Below are 25,489 nucleotides of genomic sequence, written 5' to 3'. Positions count from 1 at the left end.
CTGTCATAGGGCGAGAGGCGGGGTACACCCTGGACAGGTCGCCAGTCTGTCACAGGGCCAACACACAGGGACAGACAACCATTCGCACTCACATTCACTCGCACATTCACACCTAGTGACAATTTGGATTATCCAATTAACCTATCCCCACAAGCTGCATGTCTTTGGACGGTGGGAAGAAGCCGGAGTACCCGGAGGGAACCCACGCAAACACGGGGAGAACATGCAAACTCCACACAGAAAGACCCCGGCCTGATGGTAGAATTGAACTCAGGACCTTCTTGCTGTGCGGCAACAGTGCTAACCACCGTGCCACCGTGATGGCTCCATTCCAGTTTAGTTTCACAATAATTCAGTTTAATGTCCAATAATTAGCAATGGTTTTACTAGTGCAAGCTATGTCACCAGGATTGCTAAAAGAGGTCTAATTGTTGTAAATATTAAAGGAAAATATGGCAGGGCATACGGCAGATGCAGAAAGACATTGAGAAGTGTAAGAGTTTCCATTTTCTAAAAGTAATTTATAGTCCTCTCAGATCGGCAGAGTAAGTCATGCACAACAGAGACAATTGCCTTCTGTCTTGATGATACACTAATTACACAATGCAATGAGAGGAACGATTATCATAATTATGAATGTTCCTTTTGGCAAAAACCAGAAAACACACACTTATATATGATATGGCGTCCAGGAATACAGTTGCAGACATCAGCTACACATTTTCACCAGAGAAAGAGGATCTCCTCCAGCTGGTTTAATTAAATACCTTTCTTTTCTCACATTTATCAGATTATTTTTCATGAGAATTCAGCTCCTGCTCAGTTCTGGCTGCAGGAACAGAACAAGACAAAAAACAAAAATAACCATAGCCTCTACTGTACAATCGTACTTGTGAGATATAAAGAAAAATGGGTCACACCACACACACCTTCCATATAAAGGAGACTGTTATAGAAGTATATGGAAGCATCCATGTTTTTTATACTCAACACTTCAAACTGCAAGCAACACAATTAAAATGTTTTTTAAGCAGCTCGAGTACAACACCGTAACTACTCAGCCAGCCTGTTCACAACCTTGGAAGAGATTTCCTTGCCTACTCTTTTGTTTTTTGTTTATTTTGGTGTTTCCTTGTATGATTAAATGCAGCCCACATGTATTCATATCTAACAATACCACATACTATATATAGTACATGGAATTGTTCCCCCAGGTCATCTCTGGTGAGGTGTCTACATACCAGTGGAAGATCATATTTAGGCTTGTTCACCTAGAGCTATGAAAGATTGAGCCTGCTTTTACAGACATCAGCTGAACACGTAAAGCAAGAAAATTATCCAACTTTCAACTGACTTGAAAAGCTGTCAAAGATTCAAAAAGAACTGTTTTGTCCTCAAGAATATCTGTGATAGCTAGAGTAGGGCCTAAATCCACATGGGTACACACCCATCTGAGTCCAACATCTTAAATATTCAGGTCTCGTACAGCCTGGTGATGTACAAGACCTGATACATGTCATGCCAGCTGTTACACTGTAACAGTCCTGGCAAGGACTGTAGCTTTAAATGTAGTGAACAGGGCCGTAACAAGATGAATCACAGAAAGTTGAATCTGCTCATCTGGACATAGTTTTGTCTTTTGCATTATTGATTGTTTATGGTTCAGTGTTTACTTGACTGATATTGAATATGTACAAGTCTGTTTGTGATAAGCAAACTGATGGCTATTTTTTCTTAGATAAACTTGGTTTCAAGCTTGATTGCTCTTGTCACTGCAAGAAGAGTTGCCAAGCAACCAAGGATGTGTGATCACAACCAGGGAGTAAACTAAAACATTGCTAGAGTGTCATGACACTAACATATGTGCAGTATAGCTATTTAGAAAAAGCACAGCTTACTGAAAACCAGTAAAACTGCAGTGTGGAGGCAATTATGCCTGCAGCAGAATATTCTGTTGTTGTAAACATCTTGTTTACAACCTTATCTGAACACTGACCTGGTCCTCCATATTTACCAAAATTCAAAGAAACATCAAAATATGAAAAAAAAACCCAAAAAACTAAACACATAATTAAATCAACAGGGCACTGCTTTCACTTTCACATTGTGCTGCATTCCTGTTGATTAAAATGTCACTCCAGTGATTATACCTGCATGATGGATGTGACTAAAACTCATAGCAATGTAGTCGACAGCTGTGAGATCCCTTTCTTTTTGTCAATTTGGAAAAATACTTGCCTGAGGGGACACTTTATATTTTATCTAGTATTTTGCCCCTGAAGCCTTCTTTACTCTCCGTTAATCACTTATCTTTGGCCACAAGCAACGCAATTGGCTGGTGAGTTCAGTGTGTTTTTGTAAACTTGATGCACACACAGACATGTTATACACGCACAATGAGGATTAAGGATATTTGAGTTTATGCTCATGTTAGTAGCCATTACATTGTTTTCCTTGGCCTTCATGCATGTATTAAACTGCAGTTTACTGTGGTAACGTTAGCCACTCAGATTAGATACCAGGGGTGATTTTGAACTCACAAGAGCATTTGCTCATTGGATCCCACTTTGTTACAGCAAACCAAGTTTCCATTTTCTAAAAGTAATTTATAGTCATCTCAGATCTGCAGAGTAAGTCATGTGTAGCAGAAACAATTGGCTTCTGTGTTGATGATACACAAAGTAATAACAGGAACAATTACCCTAATTATAAATGTTCTTTCTGGCAAAGAACAGGACAAATGATGTGAGTTATTTAAGTATACCAGGAGTGGGGCTCGAACCCACGAGAGCATGTGCTCATTGGAACTTAAGTCCAACGCCTTAACCACTCGGCCATCCTGGTGTCTGCTCACATAATGATAGTCTGTCACGATCGTGACCAACAAACCCAGAAATACGTAACTTTTTATCAAGTACAAAACATTTGCTTGAGAAGGTAACATATGATATCATATAGTAAAAATCACTGTGTCTAGTAGATATATATCATTAGGCCAAGGAAAGATGAAGTAATGCTTTTTGAGCTGCATTTCATTGTCTTCCTTTAACACAACACTTACTTACTAACATGCAGAAGGAAGCGCAAGTAAGTTCCCACAGATAACTTCCAGATTACCACACATGGGATTCCAAAATGTACCAGGAGAGGGGTTTGAACCCACGAGAGCATGTGCTCATTGGAACTTAAGTCCAACGCCTTAACCACTCGGCCATCCAGGTATCTGCCCCTGAGGAAAGCCAACATCACATCAAGAAGGCCCTGAGTAAATGTGGTTATCCCAGCTGGACTTTTGTTAAAGCTGGGAAGGCGCCAAAAGAAAGCGCCAGTCAATCCAGGAGAGAAGGACAACAGCTGCCTAAGCAAAAACCTGTAGTGATCCCGTACGTGTCAGGAGTATCGGAACAGTTGAGATGCATTTTTTTCTAAACACAGAGCCTCTGTGGCTCTGTGTCCCCTGACACAAACAGAGTAACATAGTGTACGCTGTTGTGCCAGGAGGATTGTCAGGATTTATATATCGGGGAAACCAAACAACCTCTGGTGAAGCAGATGGCACAACACAGAAGAGCTACCTCGTCAGGCCAGGACTCTGCAGTATATTTACACCTACAGGCCAGTGGACACTCTTTCAATGATGAGGATGTAAACATCCTGGACAGGGAGGAACGCTGGTTTGAGTGCGGAGTCAAGGAGGCCATTTACGTTAAAAGGGAAAGACCATCTCTGAATCAAGGAGGGGGCCTGAGGGTACATCTTTCGCTCTCTTGCAATACTGCGATTGCAGCCATTCCCCAACTCTCTGTGAATGGTACTCATGGCCTTTGATCAGTGGTTGTTGATCAATGGTCATGAGAATTTGCATAACTATGATGAAGGAACTGACCTCCCAGCCCATTGTTCCTTCATTGGGCTGGTTTCAGTCATTATGCAAATGTACTGTTTATAAGGTCGGGGAAACCTGCAGTCAGCTGAGAGTGAAGAAGTCACTTGGATGAGTGACGAAATGTTTCTCCTACTGAAAACGCTACGAATCAACTTTTGGAGATCCACTACAAAACATTTACTTGAGAAGGTAACATATGATATCATATAGTAAAAGTCACTGTGTGTAGCAGATATATATCATTGGCCAAAAGACCTTTCTCATTGTCTTCCTTTAATATAACACAGATACTCATTAACTTGTGATTTAGTCCACCGTTACCTTCTAGTTTAATAATAATAGATTGCATTTATATAGCGCTTTTCAGGGCCTTCAAAGTGCTTTACAATTCCACTATTCATTGGTACTTTAGTTTACTACACATGTGGTACCAAATTATACCAGGAGTGGGGCTCGAACCCACGAGAGCACCTGCTCATTGGAACTTAAGTCCAACGCCTTAACCACTCGGCCATCCTGGTACATTGCCCACACGAAAATGTATTTCAATCATGTTCCACTTATACCAAGGTAAGTTATACCTTCTGCGGTGCCAGAAATTTGAATTTTGTTGCATATCTGTCTTTTAATCTAGTGCCACTCATCCAAACTACTCCTGGAAACTTTAAGCTGCACCTTGCAAAGAACAACTGTGATTGGGCTCTTTATGGTTTTAAGAGTCAGAATAACAGGTTGAACTGTCTTACAAAACCACTGAGGCCCTTCATAGAATCCATATGATGCTGACCGAATCACTAACATCTCATATTGCAGTGTGAGCTAAGTGTGAGGGCTCCTTCTTAGGATAGTGAATGTTTTAGACCATTTAAACAAAATTGCGAAAGTGATTCAGAGCGCAAAACAATTTCACACATTCATCTCCTCACAGGCTCTCAGTAATTCATATTTGTTTGCTACCCCTGAGTGCATGCACATGTAAGACGTGTATAGACTTCTCATTTCAGCAAAAGCCGCATTGAATTCGAAGCTCATCAGCAGTCAGACAAAAGCATCTATATAGATCATGTACAGTATACACTACTGACACACTGAGTCTGATTGCATCAACAGTCACGTTCCTGAAACCCTCCCTGCTACTGACTCACATGCACAAACACTCAATATACTGTGTAAAATAAAGGAATGGAGCAAAGTGGAAATGTGAATTTAAAGTAAAAGCTAAGTGGTTTATCTTCAAGGCTCCAGCTTACTCTGAGATTAAAGTAGTATAGAGATAAATGGAGGTTGTTTTAAAAAAAAAAAATCACACTGTTGCAGGCTGACAGGCTGCTGAGTTAGGGCTTTTATCTAAATAAAGGCGAGGTTGCAGATTCTGTGCAGTCATCTGTTTTCTCTTAAATATTTCTGCCTGTGTTCGGGCAAACACACAGTTTAACACTGTCACATACATTTACATAAGTAAACTCACACACTGAAATGTACGTTTAGGATAGAAGAGAAAAACACACTGCTCAAAGCCTGCACATACTGCCGAGCGCTGCATCCACCGCTGACTTAAAATTGTCTTTGTGTGTGTGTGTGTGTTTGTGTTTGTGTCAAACCTCCTGGAGGTGCCAGCCGGTCGTGGAACAGATGGAAAGCAACCGGTGTAGATAAAAACACTGTTACTCATCGTTTCCTGTTGTCCTCTCTGTCTTTATCTCAAGAGAATGAGGTCACATTACTCCTTTATGTGGGTTAGCAGAGACACAGCAGCTTATATGGCTATTTTAATCTGTCACATATATTTTCTAACTTCTCTCAGGTACAGCACAGTTTTTGAGGTATCTGTCTCAAAGATTGCTGTTGTGCAGTGGTTTGAGAGCTCAACACACCAGAGTAACAAATACAAACAGACAATGCTCAAGCAAGCTGAGAAAAAATGCTGAAAATTGAACCTAATTGCAAAACACCACTAATACTATTCTTAACCTTTATATCACTGCAGATACCGCTATTAACCAAAAAAGGTTGGTACCATCAACCTGTGGGGCTGGAAAAATAGAGTCTGTGTGAAAATGTCAAAAAATGCAGGCCCTTAAATGGCCACTTCAGGCTGGTTTCAAAGGTGAGTCAATCCCTCTAGACTCCCATGTTAACGTTAGTCCTCTCCTCAACCACCTACCCAATTCAGGGATTCAGGAGGGCTGGACCCTGCCGTAGTCGCCATTGAGTAAATGACAGGGGTACAGCCTGGACACGTAGGTAGAGGTCGCATGACAAAATGCCCAAATTTAAAGTGGAATAAACACGTTTTTATCCAGGGTTTACATAAGTGACCCAACTGATCTATTAAAACTTAAAATTATGCAGTTTTATAACTGCATAATGGATTGGGTTTATATAGCGCTTTTCAAGGCACCCAAAGTGCTTTACAACGCCATTATTTATTCATTCTCACATTGGTGGAGGAAAGCTACAGTTGTAGCCACAGCTGCTCTGGGGCAGACTGACAGAAGCGAGGCTGCCATATCGCACCATTGGCCCCTCTGGCCAACACCAGTAGGCGGTAGGGTAAAGTGTCTTGCCCAAGAACACAACGACCAGGACAGAAAGCCCGGGGATCGAACCGGCGACCTTCCAGTTACAGATACGCTTCCCAACCCCTGAGCCACAGTCGCCCTGGCTTTGGAGTGTTGTTTTCTTTGAGTGACACGTGGGTGCCAGGACAGGCTAAACTGTGTCAACTCAATGATTTCTGTCAGTGAACTGGACCTCGAAATCTATGCTCAATTTTTATCAGCGTTCTGGTATTATGTTTTAAAGTTTGTAATGGGTATTTGTGTCTTTGTGTTACACTTTACATTCTGTGGAGCAGTTGGTAATTTATCACTCATATGTCTTTTCAAAATAAGGTTGGTTCTGGCTCCAAAATAACAAGATGGCAACAGCCGAAATGCCAGTGTTAAGGCTTAAACACAGTAATACATGATGTCACATTGCCTATACTCATCTTTTATGTGCAACTTATGGAAAATAAACATAATCTGGGTATAATCTATCGGCCATGTTAACAGAGTGAAGAGACAAATAAGACAGAGGATTTACATATTTGTTTACCTTCTAATACAACTCATGGATTATTGATTCAGTAACCTCCTGAGTAACCATGGCAACAACACTGTGTCCCAGTCATGCCATCACATTTTGGTGGAAACTGAAAATATCTGAGTTGGAGTCTCAGGGCCAGTGAACAAATAAAAGTATGAATTATGTTTCTGCAGTGTTCAACAGCAATGTTTCTGTAGTGTATAAACTGATAGAAGTTCAGAAATACCCAGAAGAATGAATTATGCCACAGTACATATTATAATGACATATTCAGCCATTTCAGCCACGTCATTAATAGAAGAGCAATTAGTGCCTTGATTTGTGTTTTCAGCTTAAATAAAACAAAACGAAGCCTCGCACATAGAAGATACAGAAAGATGTACAGCCTTTTGAGTTTTCATAAAAGTAAAACTTATCGCAGAACTTAGAAGCAAAGAGAAACTAAATTAATAAAAGTTAAGAGCAAGTTTTTATAACTACATAAAACATGATCATTTAACTGTTAGTAAGATTATTTCACAGCTGAAGTAATCTTTTATTTTGACTTCACAAGTTGCTCATTTAATGGTTGCCGACAACGTTTTTCTCTTCCAGTTGCGCTTTAGAAAATCTTCAGACAAACAGAGAACATAGTTTTCTATCTGCGACTGTTACAGCCTCAGCAGGGCTTCCTGTGAATTTAGCCTTGTGTGGATGTTCCTGCCGTCTCTCCTGCTTTAGGCGCCACCCTTTTTGTACAGCTGATTCTACTCAGCAATTAAGATAGAGCACTTAAGTCCAGAGAAATGGTGAGCTCTGGTGCCAGAGAGGCTTGTTGGTTTTGCAGTTAGTGAGCTGTGTGTGGGGTGGCTGTATATTCCTGCTCTGTGGAGAGGAGTGTGTTTCAGTGACTTTTCAGTTTAGAGACCAACTCCTGGGTTTTGTTTTCTTTCTTTAAAAGTTGATAGCGGCTTGTCTGTCTCTTTTGATTTATTAATCAATTCAAATTAAATAACCTTTAACAATTTTGCCTCCTTGTCTACTTTTTTAAGCTGGATATTTTTTGTTACTTTACCACATCCCTTGGACTTTATAGGGGAACGTAACAGTGACCTTCACTTGTTTTCTTACCTTTACCTTCTACCATCATGTGACAAAATATTCTGCTCTTCGCAGTTGTGGATGTTTGCTTTCTGATAACAAACTGCTCTGTTTTATTATAATAAATTACACCTTGCCTTTCATCACAACAAATCTCCCACAGTGGACAAAGTAATCACAAGTCACATTTGCAAACATTGCAAACAACAAGTCAGGGAAAAATTGTAAAAGCACGATGATGCAAACAAACAAAAAACTGGGAACTGGAGTCATTGACGCAAGTTGTAAATATGATTACAGTCTCTACAATATTTGTCATGGCACAGGCAGTTTATAACTCTCTTATAAACTGCACACATATCCACTGTAGATCATATAAATGTAGGGGAAGGGGAAAGCACACGTCAAAGGGAGCAGAGTTTTTAAATGTTGGAGTTTAGTGATTTCGTTTCCAGCGCAGAAACTTACGATTTTTACGGTCTCTGCCTGCCTCCTTCAGTCCACTCCATCCCTCCTCCCACACAGGACTGGTGTTATGATGGTTACAGCAGTATGATATTTATCTATAAATAACACACATAGCTTCAGTAAAGTCTCCTGGGATCTGGAGTCATTGATGGAGCTTCTTCAAACAGTCTTGCAGCAGTCAGAGAAGATCTGCCGCTGAGAAGAAGCGAAAAGATATCCTCTGTTCACTGGAAAACCTTTCCTTTTATATAAAATGAAAGAAAAATCTAAAGCACGAGTCTGTGAAGTAATGAATTTATTCTTTTGATATCACAGAGGAAAGGTATTTCAATGGATATTTTCCATTAAGCATAAGGAAGTCAATTTCTTTTTAACCCAGCAACATCTCAGATTGTACCTAAATACAAAAACCGATACTGGAAATGATTGAAAAGATTTATGTCGTTTCACTGCTGTTTAGTAGCACATTAGGTGGATTTAGAGTCTTAGGATAAATGACCTCATCTGCAAAACCCCTTTTTCCTCTGTGAAATGAAAAGGTGAATTTTTTGAAGCAGAGCTAGTTTAATGATGGTGTTTTTTATGTTTGTTTGTTTTTCTTCTCAATATACGCTTTTGATCTGTGACGCCAAGATTCAAAGTGCATTTACATGCCAGTAAATACCATTATTACAATGACACCAAGGCACACATTATACAACAACATGTAAATAATTTAACTCGGAGACTTCCCCAGCCTTAGAGGAGCATTGAAATGAATATTTGGGTGCAGTTAATATAACATCAGCTTCAAGCTGCACTGATACTTCGGAAAGATTTATTTTCCATACACTCTTTATGTCTATGAATAATGTATATAATGTATAATATTGTGTATATTATCTTCAGATGATTCATTTATCCTTTAAATTGCTCTTATAACTCACAGGAGGTGGCATAGTCTGATGAGTGTTTTACACTGCTGCAGAACAAAATACTGTGTAGAGGGGAAAACATACTAGTTTACATATATATAAGTATGTTTTTTTTCATGGGTTATAATAACAGTCTCAAGCAGAATTAGTCAGACAAAAGCAAACGATTTCTGATCAATGTTGACATCAAACTGAATCAATAGTAGAAAAAAAATTCTGTCTGAAACTGACCTCTTTATTTTGAAACTTTGACCATTTTCCTTATATCTGTGACAGTATACAGCAGAAAATGGGAAAAAGCACAGTAGATCCCCATTAATTAATCTTGTTATTTTTCACTGTCAAACTAAAATGATCTTTTTTTATCATTTATTTCTTCCATACAAAAGTAAAGTTTACAAGGCAAACACTTAAATGCTCGGTGGCTAGATCAGCAGCAGAAACACATTATGTTCCTTTTTCCTCAAGGTGCTGCTGTTCTGTTACTCTTTGTCATGGTTCTCGTGGGATCTGTTAGTTTATTTATTCATTGAGTGTTTTTTTTTCTTTCTTTTCTTTCTTTGTTTGGTTATTAGATGTGTCTTAATGGTAGTTACTTGTCTTGTGATTTGCTTTGAAGGTTATTTTGTAGTGATTTCACGTCCTGCTTCTGTTGCTTTCGGTCTTTTTTTCCCATTTGATTTCACTTGTGTTTCCCTTCTTTCTTTCCCCTTGTCCTTGTCAGATTGTTGTTTGCACTCTCTGGGGTTTCCTACTGTTCCACACGATTATGTTTATTTATTTATTCATTTATTTTTTCTGCTTATTGAATTAACATAAAATAACAATTAAAAAAAAACATTTGTTCCCAATTGGTCGTTTGGGGTGTTTTTTGTCAGTATTGTCTGCATCTGCATCCTGCATCAGGATCTTCTCTCCAGCTACACGTTACAGTCTGCTCTTAAAATGCTTTAATCAAAATGAATGCAGCATGGTGCTTTTTCCTGTTGCTGATATGGTCTCTTTACTTGCAAAAACGTGATGGAAACTGGGATTTCTTCCCCTGGTTTATACATATCTCTCTCTCTCTCTCAGGTGTTCTCCCAGTCGCTGTGAACACGGTGGCCGCTGCAGCCAATCCTGGACCGTCTTTCACTGTAACTGCTCTGACACCGGCTACAGCGGAGCAACCTGCCACAGCTGTGAGTCACCTGACAGCTAAACATCAGCACATGACAAGTACAACAAGTGAGGGCAAATGGAGAAAGATGGGGGGAGGGGTAAGAGGGACAGATGAAATGCAAATGAGGAACAGATAGCGTGTCAAGCAAGATAATGAGGATGTTTTTCATCTTGAATAATTTAAACTAGGAGGGGGAAAAAAACAGGGAAGGGGAATGGCAAATCAATCAAATCAAATCAAATCAATTAAAAATGCATTGGGTGGGTTGGTTCAGTCAAAATTATTAAGTTATTTACAATATTAAGTTATATCCAACATTTTACATTGGTGACACAAAACTGTGATTCCTGTCGTTATTGTGTGTGACAACCAAAGTAAACTCTAAGGGTGGTATTGTAATTTTTTTTTGCTGTTGCTACTTCCTGCACACTCATATGGTACCACTTGTCAGTGAGGGAGGCTCACTCTGAAGTAAACCCTACATTATCCCCCTTTTTGACTCTAACTAAAGAAAGCTGAGGGTCATTTCCCCATAGACCTCTATACAAATAGACTTTGTACACCTCAGGAAGTCACTTCCTGCTGGCCAGGTTTAAAGCACTTCTGCATCAGCTTGGTTTTTGACACCTGATTTGTGTTATTTACAATCCTTTCACCTGTTACATACTAACATGTGATGAGTATGGAAGCCCCAGAAGCCTGCCATTCAGATTGTCAGCCGGCCAAAAGAAAGATCACTTGAAGGAAAGTAGAAGAGAGCTGAGCATCTTGTCTCTGATGGTGCATTAACTGCACTAATGCTCAAAATAAGACAAATAAGAACTATCTTCAACTGTGACTCTGCTGTAGAAAGAGTCTGAGAATAAAAGTATGTAATTTAAAATTAATATAAGTATTTGTTAGAGAATAAATAGTGACAAATACCTGCTTAGAAAATATTGTTTATCTGAAGGAAGATGAAAACTCTTGTGTGATCTTCTGACTGCTTGCGTGTCCATAAATCTTTATTATGGAATCAAACTTTAAATGAGGTGTCCCCTGAGATCTATTTTTATTACCTGCACATCTTTTCTCTCTATAACGCCTTTTTGTGTATAAGGTGATATGATGGAGGTTAATGAGACTGTAGCTGTGACTAAAATACCAAAGAGGGAATAAATAAATAAAACCGTGACAGTGAGTTGAGCTTGCAGGTGAGATTTAGTGGCTGTGTGCTGAATGCCTCGAGTCAAATCCTCGAGACTAAAACAAGGAGAGTTTCCCACACGGTTCACCTATGGTCTCATTTTTATTTCTGATGTTTCTTTGAAAACTGGTCTCTAACCACACTCGGGGAGTGTGAGGAATAAAAAGCCTTTAGCTGTGGAGAAGAAGCGAGATAAACAGGAGAGCAGAGTGTGGGAACTTTCAGATATGGATTTGAATCTTTGACTGCAGAAGATGTACTGTTGCGTGCTTGAGACGGAGATGAGAGGAAGACTTATGGAGACACAGAGAAAGAGGCGAGAAGGTCTGATAAAGTTAAATTTATTGAGGCTGTGTATTCCCATCAGTCATTACTGTCATCTCCAGTTGGATTAAACTTTAGTTTATGGGAACCTCCGATTATTTTTTTCTCTCTGATCACATGACTTTGATTCAGTTGTGATACATACATATGAAGCAGCACCCACAGCATAGTAATCCTCCACAGTGTGTAATCTTCATCCCCTCGCAGCTCCGGTGGGTCAGCGTGTTGATGTAGTTCTCATTATTTTCCTCCCAGCTGTGTACGAACAGTCCTGCGAGGCATACAAACACAACGGCAACACATCAGGACATTTTTATATTGACGTGGATGGCAGCGGACCAATCAAACCACAGCTGGTCTACTGCAACATGACAGGTGACACACACAGACTCACACATGCTTTTACACCTTGCCTGCCTCCCATCATCACTGAACCTTTTTTATGATTGAGATGATGACATAACTTTAAATGATGTCCCCGCTTATCACACCCAGATCCCCATTATTGTCCACCTTCATCTTTTTTTATTTCATCCTAGACTTCAATCACTCCCTCTCCTCCTGTTTCTCTTTCACTCAATCTTTCATGCCCTTTGTGTAATCATATAAATGAACTATGATAACATTCTTTACCTTTCTCTGAATCACATGCTTACTTAGTTCTTTGTTTTTACTTTTCTATCTTTGTCCAACTCATTGACGGAAAGTGAAAATTTACCGCCTAGATCAGTCACTGGGCGATTGCAAGGCTAACACTAAGAATAGGAGTAACACACTAACTTAACATGCATGTGTTTGGAAGCAGCATGAAAAACATGAAAAATCCACACACAGAGTGAGCTGAGCTGAAATCACCCACTCATAAAGAAATGAAAAAAAAAAAGTATTACTTTTTATGTTTCGTCAATTATAGCGTTAGACATAAACATTAGGAAACAAGGTCAAACATTTACTATTGAAGGACTGGGAAATTTATAGCAGTCAATAGCACTGATAACCATTGCACCTTCATGTCACCACTTTACATTTATACATCAAATATACATTAAAAAACAAAACATAACTGCAAAACTTAGCCGATGAATCAGCTGGCTGGTTTGCAGAAGATCAAATGACCATTAAATACTTTAGATCAACTATTTGGATAATTGATCTGTTCCTGTTTCTTCCAGTAAAACATTCCCAAGCTCCAGCTTCTAAAATTTGACATTTTACTTTTTTTCACGTAGCATCAAAAGGGCAGTTATTTGTTAAAAGAATAGTAGCAAGAATGCAAGGGAAGGTTTACAGGACCGTGGTGAGACCTGCTATGGTATATTGTTTGGAAATGGTTGCTCTAACAAAAAGACGGGAGGCGGAGTCAAAGGTGCTAGAGTTGAAAATGCTAAGATTGTCTTTCTCTCCTGGTAGAGGATTAGAAGTGAGAATCAGAGGAAGAGCTCAAGTTGAGCAGTTTGAATGGAAATTTAGAGAGTCAGGGTTGAGATGGTCTGGACATGCGCAGAAAAGGTATAGTAGATATTTTGCACAGCAGTAGTTGAACATGGAGCTGCCAAGAAGAAGAAAAAGAGGAAGACCACAGAGGTTCATGGATGTAGTGAAGGAGGACATGCAGCGGGTTGTTCTGACAGGAGAGCATGGTAGTGGATCAAGGGAGATGGAAGCAGATGATTCACTGCGGCAAACTCGAAAGCAAAGTGCTGAAGGAAAATATGAAGATCCAGCATGAAAAGGGAAGCTTCATCAGCTCTGTTGCATCATAGCAAAAGATTTTGTGGCTAAAAACTCCCACTCAGCTCGAGTCCTTCTGTGTTCACCTGTTCTTCCTGTGGGTACGCCGACTTCCACCCACAGATTAAATAGCGATTCAAACTTGGCTGTAGGTGTGAATGTGGGAGTCTGTGGTTGTCTGCATGACGCATCTTACACTGGAATAACTTCCAGCCACTCCACGACACTAAACAGAAGGACCAAAATGGAGGTATATCTATACGAAAGTAGACGACTCTTGAATCTGTGCTATTTTCTAAAAAGCAGAAATATAATTGTCATCCATTTCACTTTCTTCCATCACAGGCTTATTTGTGTAGTTACATCATGCATACATTGCTAATTTCACAGTCTGGCTACTTAGATGGTATTTAAATGGTACACATTCTAGGAAAGAAACTTTGCAGTAGAGCTTTATTGTAATAATAATAAATGAGTATAAATTGCACGCTCATCTTTCCCACCAGAGGAAAACACATGGATGGTGCTCCTGCACAACAACACTGAGCTGACCCGAGTGCGACCCTCTCCGGCTGTGTCCCAGCATTCGGTTCACTTCGACTACTCATCTCAAGAGGAGCAGCTGCTGGCTGCCATCAGCCAGTCAGAGCACTGTGAACAGGAACTGTCCTACCACTGCAGGAAGTCCCGTCTCCTCAACACTTTGGGTAAAGATTTGCTGTTAGTTGCAGTATAACATTATATGTCTTTCTTTATTATTCTGTAAATGATTATTCTGATGCTGCTCAGCTGGAACAACTGGAAGTGTTGCAGTGTAAAAAGCACATAGCTATGAAAATGTTTTTCAACCTGCAAACACTAAACTCTTTTCTGTAGCATGAAGTCTGCCTCTCCTTGGCTCGCTGTTCTTTTCCCATTTGCTGCGAGGCAAAACATTTCTTGTTCTCAGTGCTTGATATTGACTATGTATTTCCCTCTCTGAAAATAGATACTAGTTTATCAGTTCAGTTTCTGACAGCTTTATCTTAGACAACTTGAATTGCGTTATCTGTTGCTGCTGAAATTTTCTTTATGTACGTTAAACTTCAGTAATTCTCACTATTTAAACATCCTATTTAATCCTCATCCCTGTAATGTTTAAATTGTAGTTAAAATATTGGCGTTGAGGTTTTAACTTGCTTTTTCCTTTGATGTGTGTTAAGAAAAAACTGGCAAATAAGACAAAAACTTGCTTTTAATTAATGTGTTTGGGTCAAAAAGAAAAAAATCAATAAAAAACTTGATTAGGCTGACTCTGTTCAGCTGGAGCTCACCACATCATACTCTCACTCTCAGCCAGAGAACAACAAACTTACTTCACTCCTTTCTTCAAACTTAGTTTGGTTGCAGGGATTTTCTTGTCTTTCACAAATGATTCAGAAACATTGATTGTTCAGGATTTGTTAAAAACCTCCCCCTTTTGGAATGAGTATCGAGTTGGGTTAGTGTTTTCTTTTTTTGTTCATGTGTTTTGTTGTGATTGCATTGACTCAGAGGCGGTGAGTATTAGAAACAGAATTACAATTACTTTGATCCCTAAGTTGCATTAAATTTGTTTTAGTAGCAGTGGATTCAACAGATTATTCTTTCAGAGTCTGTGTAAAAGAGCACCCGAACATTGTTCGGTGTTGAGAAATAAAAAAGAAAAACATTGATTTAACTTATCAAACGCTGGTCTCACGGCAAATTGTGATGAAATGCGATGCTTGTGAGGGGCAACCTAGCAAACTGATCTTTTTCTAAAGCTTTCCAAAAAAAACTAAACAAAAAAAGGAGGAAATAAAACAATTAACCCTCTCAGGCTCAACTTAAGTTTTTGTTGCTAATGCACAAAAGAATACCTGCAGTGATACTTCTGAGTAAAAACAACTCATAAAATATGTATGTGTGGTAATCAGGTTGTTAGCTTTTAACTGTTGCAAATCTGCAACGCCTGCATTGAGAGGGTTAAGAAAGAAAATGTAAAATATTGCTCACATGTGGACTTCAAACTTACTTAGAAGAAGTCCTTTGAGTTTTGTCCTTTCAACAACCCAAAAGTGGTCAAGAAATGTCAGCCTGTAGTAACGAAGCCGACTGACCCTCAGAAATGTCCGTCAGGTGTCTCAGCTAACCAGATAAACAGTTTAGTTTTCTTTTGATTGCTACCCATCCAATGCAGATCAGTGGGAGTCTTGAAAGTTTTTATCAATTCAGGACCTATAATGGAGTATATAAGGGAAAGAAACTGAAGAAACTTTTGGTCTGGTGGGTAATAGAATGATGGATGAAAGTGGGAAAAGTGGTCGAAAAGGAAGAATGAGCGGAGAAATAGAAGTTCCATTATAAACTCTCTGGCACTCCCTGGGAAAAATAAAGGAGTGCTGACTCAGCAGAGACATCTCCAAACACCCTCTCGCCATCTCTCCACCTACACTCTCTCAAAATGTGAAATACATATTTCAGCTTATACTGTCATCGTCCTCAATATGAAAAACAATATATTCAGTGTTAGGGTTAGAAGCTGGCAAGCATCCCTCCGCCTCAAACACTAGCTTTGTCTTTGGAGGATCATGTGGGCTCTTTCCATGCCGCACTCTATTTTCTCACAGCCCAGTCCATCTTGGGCACAATATGGCATCCAAAGAAAGTGCAATAAGTTATGTGTTGTGCAAATGGCAACATCTTAGCCTGCATTTGAAAATTGTGCTTAAAATTTTGAGACTCAGTTTTCTTTTAAAAGTTTGAAATAATTCATGACATTACAACTCCCACATAATACTTAGTGGGTTTAAAATGACCAATCAAATGACTGCAAGCGATTCTACAGTCATTCGATTGGTCAAATGACTGCAGGGGATTCTGGTACAGGTCAAGGCTGTTCTCACAGCAGTGTTTAAATAAAAAAGTATAATTTAAATAAAGTGAGATTAATATTTTTTTTTCTGCTGTAATTTATCTTTGCTGACTCTCTTCTAGTCTGTGAAGGTTCTCAGTCATCCAGGTCATCGTAGTCAAAGGAGCTTGCAAAGAAAAGCGTCTGGACTTCTAACTTAAAGAAGTCCAGACGCTTTTCTTTGTAAGCTCCTTTGACGACTCTCTTCTAGGTTTTTCCCACCAATATGGTCACACCTCCTGCGCTTATATGTACTTACATGGAAAAACTAAGGCTGGGAGACCAATAATAAGACTGTTCCCTGCAGAACAGAGCAGATATCAATGACAGCAGACATGACTCTAAGTCATGCAACGCTAAAGGTGCTGCTGGGTGACAAAGCGGCTTGCAGATGCTCCAGAATTCTAGGAAAACTAAAGAAAGCTAATAAATCTAACAATCTTGTCTCAAAAAGAGATTATTTTCTCTTAAAGGAGGATCCCCCTTAAAGCTGAAGGTCATTTACAGAGAATAGTAAAATGCTTTTATCACAAAATAATCCGTCTAGTTGTTGTTTCATTTTGAATTTCATGATTTTATAGAACCGGACACTTACATAGGAACAAAAATATCCAATTTAATTTGATCAAAAACACCCTTCCAAATGCAAAACCTTGTCTTTCCATCTCCTGCTTCTTTTTTAGGCTCCGTTTATTGAAATCAGTGAAAACAGTTGTAAGAGTGAGATTTGTCTGTTTCAAGCATTGGAAGCTCCACAGGTTTTCCCAGTTTTCTGAAGATTATTTTTAAAAGGAGGAATTAGACTGATGGTAAATTAAAAGTAAAAAGCCTGTATTTAGAAGGCACGCATGCTGTAGTGAGAGTTCTGATATTTCCCGAGGTTTGAGTAAAGGATTTGCAGAAGTGCATCAGTTGCAGTCAGCTAATTTGGGCTGGCATTGAGAGCAGCAGGCTGAAGTTAAATAAGATGTGCTCAGTCTTCCTTATCAGAACAATAACTGACAGGATATACAAAGAAAACTAAACTGTTACTCTATGCAGTATATTATTTTCACAATTACAAAAAAGTTCAACTTTACAGTTTCCTCCAAAACTTCAAGTAAATCACAGCATCTTCTCTCACTGAAACAATTGAAAACAAAATGCTTTGCTACTGGTGGTAGAAGGCAAGGCAAGTTTATTTGTATAGCACAATTCAACAACAAGGTGATTCAAAGTGCTTTACAGAGACATTAGAAACAAAAACAAATAAAAAGCATGATTTAAAATTGATTAAAACAAGCAAACAAACAAAACAGTATATAAAATCAAAACAGATAAAATCAGAACAGTAGATAAAATCAGTAGTTAAATGTAAGTTTTGAAATTTAAGCTTAAAGTGTGGATTTGGTGCTTTATTCAAATGCAGCTGAGAACAGGTGAGTCTTCAACCTGGATTTAAATAAACTGAGTGTTTCAGCTGATCTGAGGCTTTCTGGGAGTTTGTTCCAGATATAAGGAGCATAATAGCTGAGTGCAGCTTCTCCGTGTCTGGTTCTGACTCTGGGAACTGATAAAAGACCGGATCCAGATGACCTGAGGGATCTGGATGGTTCATACTGGGTCAGGAGGTCATTGATGTATTTTGGTCCTAAACCATTCAGAGCTTTATAGGCCAGCATCAGAACTTTAAAGTCTATCCTCTGACGGACAGGCAGCCAGTGTAAGGACCTCAGAGCTGGACTGATGTGGTCCACTTTTTTGGTCTTAGTGAGGACTCGAGCAGCAGAGTTCTGAATGAGCTGTAGTTGTCTGACTGATTTTTTAGGTAGACCTGTAAAGATGCTGTTACAGTAATCAAGCCTACTAAAGATGAATGCATGGACTAGTTTTTCCAGGTCCTGTTGAGACATCAGATCTTTTATCCTTGATATATTCTTGAGGTGATAGTAAGCTGATTTTGTTATTGTCTTAATGTGTTTTTCTAAGTTTAGGTCTGCATCCATCACTACACCCAAATTTCTCGCCTGGTTTGTGGTTTTTAGGTGTATAGATTGAAGTTCTCTGGTGACCTGTAATCGTTTTTGTTTGGCACCAAAGACTATTACCTCAGTTTTGTTTTTGTTTAGCTGGAGAAAATTGTGGCACAACCAGTCATTAATTTCCTCAATGCATTTACCAAGAGAAGTGAAAACAATTAGCTGAAGATGAGCTGCTATTCAACCACCTTTACCCAACACATTTTACCTTACCAAACAAAAGCAGATGCAACAGATTTACGTAACAACTCTCCATAATTTGTCTGATAGCTGCTTTGATTCTTTGCTCATTCCGAGGCTGCTGGCTTGGAGCTGGATCTGAGATCTGCATAACTTTAACTTTAGCCACTTTGATTTATGGGTGTCTTTAAAATGTTCATGTTCAGCAGAGTCGGGATGATTTAGGTTCGATTAGGTTTGTTGTTGAGAACATTTTGCGGCAATCTCCTCACAGTTTGATGAACTTTGTGTCTTCACTCAAAATAAAGAACTTCTATGCTAATGATGTGTTAGCATGCATCTATGAGTTTGTGTATGGCTGTTTGGCAAGACTGAAATGAACTGGCTCATAATGAGACATCCATGCGACTGACGAGCCAGTGCCTGGAAATCCCTGGCTGTCCATCTCAATTAAATATTTTTAATTTAGCCTTTTGATTGCGTCACGGTTTTCAACTCAGCAATAGGTAAAAGAAGTAGAAGGATAAACATTTAACGATTCCTTAGTTGGTGTTATTTAATAATAATAATAATAATAATAGTAGAAGTTGTAGTAGTAAAAAAATTTTATGTTGAAGCTACACATGAACATGATTGTGTGTTTCAGAGGGCTCTCCATTTAGCTGGTGGCTTGGCGGTCCAGGTCAAGGTCGAGTCCAGACTTACTGGGGAGGAGCTCATCCAGGAAGCCAGCAGTGTGCCTGCGGCCTGCAGGGCGACTGTGTGGATCTACAACACTACTGCAACTGTGATGCAGATCGCCTGGAGTGGTACTGACCTTTAAAAATTCATAGGCATTATTATTACTTTGTTCATTTCATGCCAGGTTTGCTCTCTCAACATTATTTCATAAATTAAACTATGGTAGCCCTGCCACAGTCCAACATTAATGATCCATTCTAGTTTGAGGGGCTTCCTCCTCTCTGTGGTAACTTTTGGTTGGTTTGCCAGTGATTTGTTTGTACTGGAATGAATTATTTACAGCAGGGGTGGCCAACCACATGCCAGTGTGCAAGGTTTTTTGTCTAACTAATCAACTCAGCAAGTGAGTTCGCTAATGAAGTCTTCTCTGCTAATCAGACAGGTGGAGTTTGGGTTGTAAAACAAAACCTGCAGAGTCTTGGCTCTCAGTAGCACACTCAGCTCTCTACCTGTAATTTAAAAAATGCAGCATCAGCAGGTATTAGGTATGTGCTCTCTCTTTTGGGCTTAGATTTAGAGTTTGTATGAGCATTTTTCAGGTTACCTCCCATGCATTTAAACATTACTACCTGTAACGATAACTGAAAAAACGTAGGTACACCAAAAGCTGTAATTTCTAAAAGATAAAAGAAAACACTAAAGTAGGCAGGTATTTATTTCTGATCAAATTCTTGTGTTAATCCTTTCAGATTGTGGGATTCATTATTCTGAATATGACTTATTTTTGAATACACGGACAAACAGACTTTCTAGCCTCGAGTAATAAATTATTGCTCTTTACTTACCGTCCTTCATGCTGTGAACAATCCTGCTGCTTTCATCACACTTCACCTTCTGCTTTCTCTCATCTCGCTGTCAAGCTTTCCAGCGCAGACACAGGCTTTACAGATGTGCTTTGCGAGTATGCCACTCATTTCCAGTCTTGGATAAAATTCTCACCTGACAGCGAGACTGTCTTGTAGATTATCTGAACATGTGTGTAAACGGACGCCGCTGCTCATTCGGCTGTCTGTCTGGAGAGCGCTTTTGGAAAAGGCTGTCACAGAAACTGGCGGAGATGGAGTGTTGAGTGTCAGGTTGGATATGATACGATCTGTCTCACTGTTAAATTGTCTTCCTGAAAATTTGTCTTGCACATAAAACAGGTTGTGGCAGATTATTACAGCAGTCTAGACTTTTTTTCAGCGGTGCCATTTGCTTGGAGATTTATGCAAGCAAATTAGCCTAATTAGCATACATGTCAAAGCAGTTAATCCCAATAAAAAGTAATTTGTCCTTTTTCATGGTTTTTCTCATCTTCTTCCCTCTCTTCTCATTTTTCTTGCTCCTACTCCAACTTCCTTTTTCATCGATTCCTCCTCTTTCCCGTTTTCCTTCCTAATCATTCTTCATGTGTTTCTTCTCACCCTTGTCTCCTGCTCTCTCAATCTCTCACCACCTTTTCCTTCTCCCTGCTTACTTTTCTTCATCTCTTCTTCCTTTCTCATCTTCCTCTTTACAGGACTGAAGACTCAGGCCTTCTGACCCATAAGGACACCCTCCCGGTTAGGTCTTTGGTGCTGGGTGACATCCAGAGGCCAGGGTCGGAGGCTGCCTACCGGGTGGGACCACTCCGTTGCCATGGAGACAGTAAGTCTCCATAACTGCTTGGTTACAGCAGACGGAAAGCTGACAAAAATCATCCTATTTATAGGTTTTATGTGACCACACATCATTATATAAATGACCACCTGGAAGGCAAAACAAAGCTCTCTATCGCTGCCTGCCAGTTGTTTTTTGGTTGTTGTTGTTTTTATAACAGGTTTGTTTAGCCAAAATTCTGGATGGTTGTTAAATAATATGCACTAATGACTTGCCGTCAGTGTCCTAAATCTGCCATACCAAATGTCCACATTGCACAAGTATGCCTGTCTGCAAACTGTAGAATAGAGCAGCATTAAAGCTTAACCATTTAATCCCAGCCCATGTATTTTAATTTGTTTAAATGCTGAATTTGGGCAGTGTTTTTGGAGGTGTTAAGCATCAATATCATTGGTTTAGACGAGTTAAGTTGTGGTCATGCATTAATTTGGACTGGTTTCTGAAAAGTTAACCATCTACTTAATTGGTTTGGACAGCTTTGAACAAGTTTTAACATTGTTTTCATCGGTTTGGACAGTTGGTAGGAAGGGCTTAACGATGATTTCATTGGTTTGGACAAGTTTCACTGGGATTAAACATCTATTCCAACTGGATATGTCCCATTTTAATCAAAGCCTAACCTTTGACACTGGAGAATTTCATGGTCTTCACCGTTCTGAAATGGTGACATTTTTAACCAATCACGAAAAGAAATACATAAAGCAGTCTGTTTTATTGTACACTTTGATCCTGGAAGCAGGTTACAGATATGATTTGTCTACAAGATATTTTTAAACATGATGATGCTCTGACTTGGACTTTGCTCTTTTTAGAAATCCAGAAAGTCTATTCAAACACGTTTGTTTCCCTGCTTTTTAGAGGAGGTCAGATGTTTGTGAACAGAAACAGAAGGTTGACAAGCTTGTGGCCCATTTTGGGCAGCTTGTTGGAACTTTCCCTTGAGATCTCAGTCATGTGACACAGATCTATAAATTCTGGAAGTAATGCCATTTCCTTAATGTAAAAGATGCTGAGTACTAAATTAAAAAAAAAAAAATAGACTAGAAGTTTTAGTATCAAGCTTAGAAAAAAGGATTATGTGTCTAATGTTTAATTAATTATGAATTAAATGGATTCTTATGGGTTCAGCACCTCCTCCTCCTTCTAGCTATCACTAACATAACTGTTACTAATCCATATTTCCTTTTAAGTCTTCATTCTCTGTTAACTGCTTCTCATTAAGAATAAAATACAAGGTAAATCAAAGTCAAAGTATCGCACTGACTTTGTTCTTCTTTTCATTGATTGCTGTTCCAGTCACTGTGTAAATGCTTCACAACATTGATAAATAAGTGTTATGAGCTACATTTAATGTTCATGACACAATGTTTTTATCATGCTTCTTAGAGAACTTCTGGAATGCCGCATTTTTCGACAAGGAGACGTCGTACCTGCACTTCCCCACCTTCCATGGAGAGCTGAGCGCCGACATCTCCTTCCTTTTTAAAACCACGGGCTCCTCTGGTGTGTTCCTGGAAAACCTGGGCATCAAAGACTTCATTCGCATCGAACTGAGCTGTGAGTACTGTAGGAGCTTGAGGGCACCAATTTAATGAGGATTAGAGTGATGTGTCACTAAAACCTGGAACTTAAAGTTTTAATCTGGATTTGTGTAAACCCAGAGGTTAAAGACTTTATCTGTGTCAAAACTGTCCTGTAGGCACAAATATTACCTTTTTAAAACATCACTGTATCTTCCTGTGTCTTGCACAATCTGAATGCAAACAAGCTACATTAATTTGACACAAGGATACCATTTGTAACTTTGGCAATGGTTTGCTGCAACATTACCCTCGATTCTTCCAGGACACCGTCAAACCTAGCTGCAGGAAACCGAATAATGACGATATCTGAATCATCACAATCATCATCCCAACAGTTTGGGATAAAGTCGAGTACCTGAACTCAACCTTACATGCAGGAATTTTAATTCCAAACAAAAATAAGCTAACACTTTATTTGTTTATGTTCTGCCCAACTCTGCTCAGATCAGCTGTGTTTGTGGCCCAAAGACCTGCTGCCAACAGGGACACTGCAGAGCGCCCTCTGGTGGACAAAATGTGCAGCATCAACAGTCATAGCATGGCTAAATGGTGTTTCTCTTCTTTACTTTTGAAATTTTCATTTCTAAATGCTAGCTTTCTGTGCTACCTGCAGAATCTTCTAGCAACTTAATATTTAATGAATAATCGTTTTTGAAAATATTTAATTTAATGGAGACATTTAGCCAGAGGAAGCCAGAAGAAGAGAACTGTGGCACAGTCTTTGGCATGGCTATGGACATCACTTTTTTTATTGTGCAAAAGGACAAGAATGTGATGGTAAAGTTGAAAATGCATCTACAGAAACAACTCCATTATGCTGCTAACACAGCTTTGGCGCTTTGCTAACATCTGCACAGACAGCATGCTGATGCTCAGTAGCCAAGAATACAGTGTGATGTTAAAGCTGAGTGAACTGTAGCCTGTAGGTTTATATTGTTAAATACTAATTATGAGACAATGCCACACAGCAATTAATTTGTATGCACATAATGTCTTTGATATGCTGTTTAGCAATGGTGGTGATAAATGATTGGTACCAATGTGAACCCAGTGGAAGTCAATAAGAGAATTGAACTGATAAGTTGAAATTCTTCTTTTCCCTCATCTAATGGCAACCCTGGTTTACAGAATGAGTGTACCCTAAGAGTTTAAACTAAAAAAAAGTTGAACTTTGAACTCAGAAGTGTCACTCCATGCTGGCCATCAGACAGAGTGCATGTTTAAGTCATGTGTCCATCTTCTATATACTTTCTATAGTATCATTTAGGAAATAGCAGAACTACACTCATGGATGCTCATTACTTTGCCTACAGCACTGCAGTGCAGCAAAGTGACAGGTACACATTTATGAGCCAGTTTTATAGTCACTTTAGTTTGAGGTTAGTTTGCAGTGTTATCGCTGCACTGCTTTTTGCATTTTCCTAAAAAATTGATTTAAAGGGACACATACACAGCTGAATACAGGGACACTGCTGGAGCAACAGCTTTTCTCCTCAGGGAAATCACTGTCAGCGAGGTTGTTTCAGATCTGAACAGTGTTGCTTTGTTGGCAGCTGCCTCAGATCACTCTGTAACGCTGCAGCTGGGCCTGAGAACAATTTCTAAATGAAGTTACTGCAGGATATTGTTTCATCTTGTTCTGTGCTCACAGAGTAATACATCTTCTCCTTCCAAACAATGAAGGATGAGAGTTTGTTACACAACTGCCATCATGTCTTTTTGTTCGAATGAACACCGCAGGAAGCTTTTTTTCTCGCGGATGTGCAAAAAGGTGCAGCACTTTAAAATGTGATTACGGTAGACTTTTCACTTCCTGCTCAGTGTTACCAAAACTGCTTCCCTGGCTTCTGTCAGAGCTTGGTGAAAGGATGATCTATACCATGACACTATAGATTTATCAGCCAGCTAGGATTTAGTTACAGCCTTTATTTCATATATCATATATATAGATCTGTGAGTTGCTTCATCGTGTGTGTGTGTGTGTGTGTGTGTGTGTGTGTGTGTGTGTGTGTGTGTGTGTGTGTGTGTGTGTGTGTGTGTGTGTGTGTGTGTTGAGAAAAAAAACCTGAGTGTTACGCACTATGTGCTTCAGCAAACAGTGACCCTGCTCTGTAACTTTACATGGCCTCCCACTTCACATGGCTTTGACAGTTGGTATGGTTACTAAACACTCCCACTTTGCAAAAATAAAATTTACAGTTGATCAGTGGATATCTAGAAGGAAAGAAATTTCACAAAGTAACTGGCTGCAACAGTAGAATCCTGTTACAGTATAGAAAATCCTTTATTTCACAAATGGTTATGAAGACAAACTGGAGAGCAAGGTGCTTCGTTTTTTTTATACCTGTGGCAGTAGAATTAAAAACACCTGAATTCAAAGTCCATGATGTATAATTTATGATACTCCAAATGTGTTCGTCTGCATACGTGTTTCTGTTTGCAGGGAACAGAGTGGCACTTTCACCCACTACAAATGTGCTCCCAGGCCATCCTCCAAAACCCCATCTGTATGTTGGGGCGTGGATGACTGATGCGTCGGTCAAATGCTGATTGGTTGGCAAATGGACCGGA

General features: G+C 39.3%; 1 protein-coding gene and 3 non-coding genes across 4 annotated transcripts in view; 1 reads left to right on the top strand and 3 right to left on the bottom strand.

Annotated features, from left to right (window-relative positions):
- Positions 1–25,489, top strand: part of LOC146647653 (contactin-associated protein-like 4) — a 152,604-nt gene that overhangs the window by 92,220 nt on the left and 34,895 nt on the right. The window contains exons 11-16 of the mRNA XM_085387960.1: positions 10,513–10,619; positions 12,366–12,485; positions 14,348–14,548; positions 19,600–19,762; positions 21,196–21,323; positions 22,722–22,892. Coding sequence (XP_085244086.1) covers positions 10,513–10,619; positions 12,366–12,485; positions 14,348–14,548; positions 19,600–19,762; positions 21,196–21,323; positions 22,722–22,892 — 890 coding nt within the window. The remainder of the gene's footprint in view (positions 1–10,512; positions 10,620–12,365; positions 12,486–14,347; positions 14,549–19,599; positions 19,763–21,195; positions 21,324–22,721; positions 22,893–25,489) is intronic.
- On the bottom strand, positions 2,762–2,844 carry trnal-uaa (transfer RNA leucine (anticodon UAA)). Its single transcript has one exon. It is a non-coding gene; the product is annotated as a tRNA-Leu (tRNA).
- On the bottom strand, positions 3,139–3,221 carry trnal-uaa (transfer RNA leucine (anticodon UAA)). The gene has a single exon. It is a non-coding gene; the product is annotated as a tRNA-Leu (tRNA).
- trnal-uaa (transfer RNA leucine (anticodon UAA)) lies at positions 4,325–4,407 on the bottom strand. The gene has a single exon. It is a non-coding gene; the product is annotated as a tRNA-Leu (tRNA).

The sequence above is a fragment of the Rhamphochromis longiceps genome, linkage group LG18 (assembly GCF_057381845.1).
Source record: "Rhamphochromis longiceps isolate RC_006_pf linkage group LG18, R_longiceps_female_GT1.1, whole genome shotgun sequence".
In the NCBI taxonomy this organism is placed as follows: Eukaryota; Metazoa; Chordata; class Actinopteri; order Cichliformes; family Cichlidae; genus Rhamphochromis; species Rhamphochromis longiceps.
This window is presented reverse-complemented; position numbering and strand designations above follow the sequence as displayed.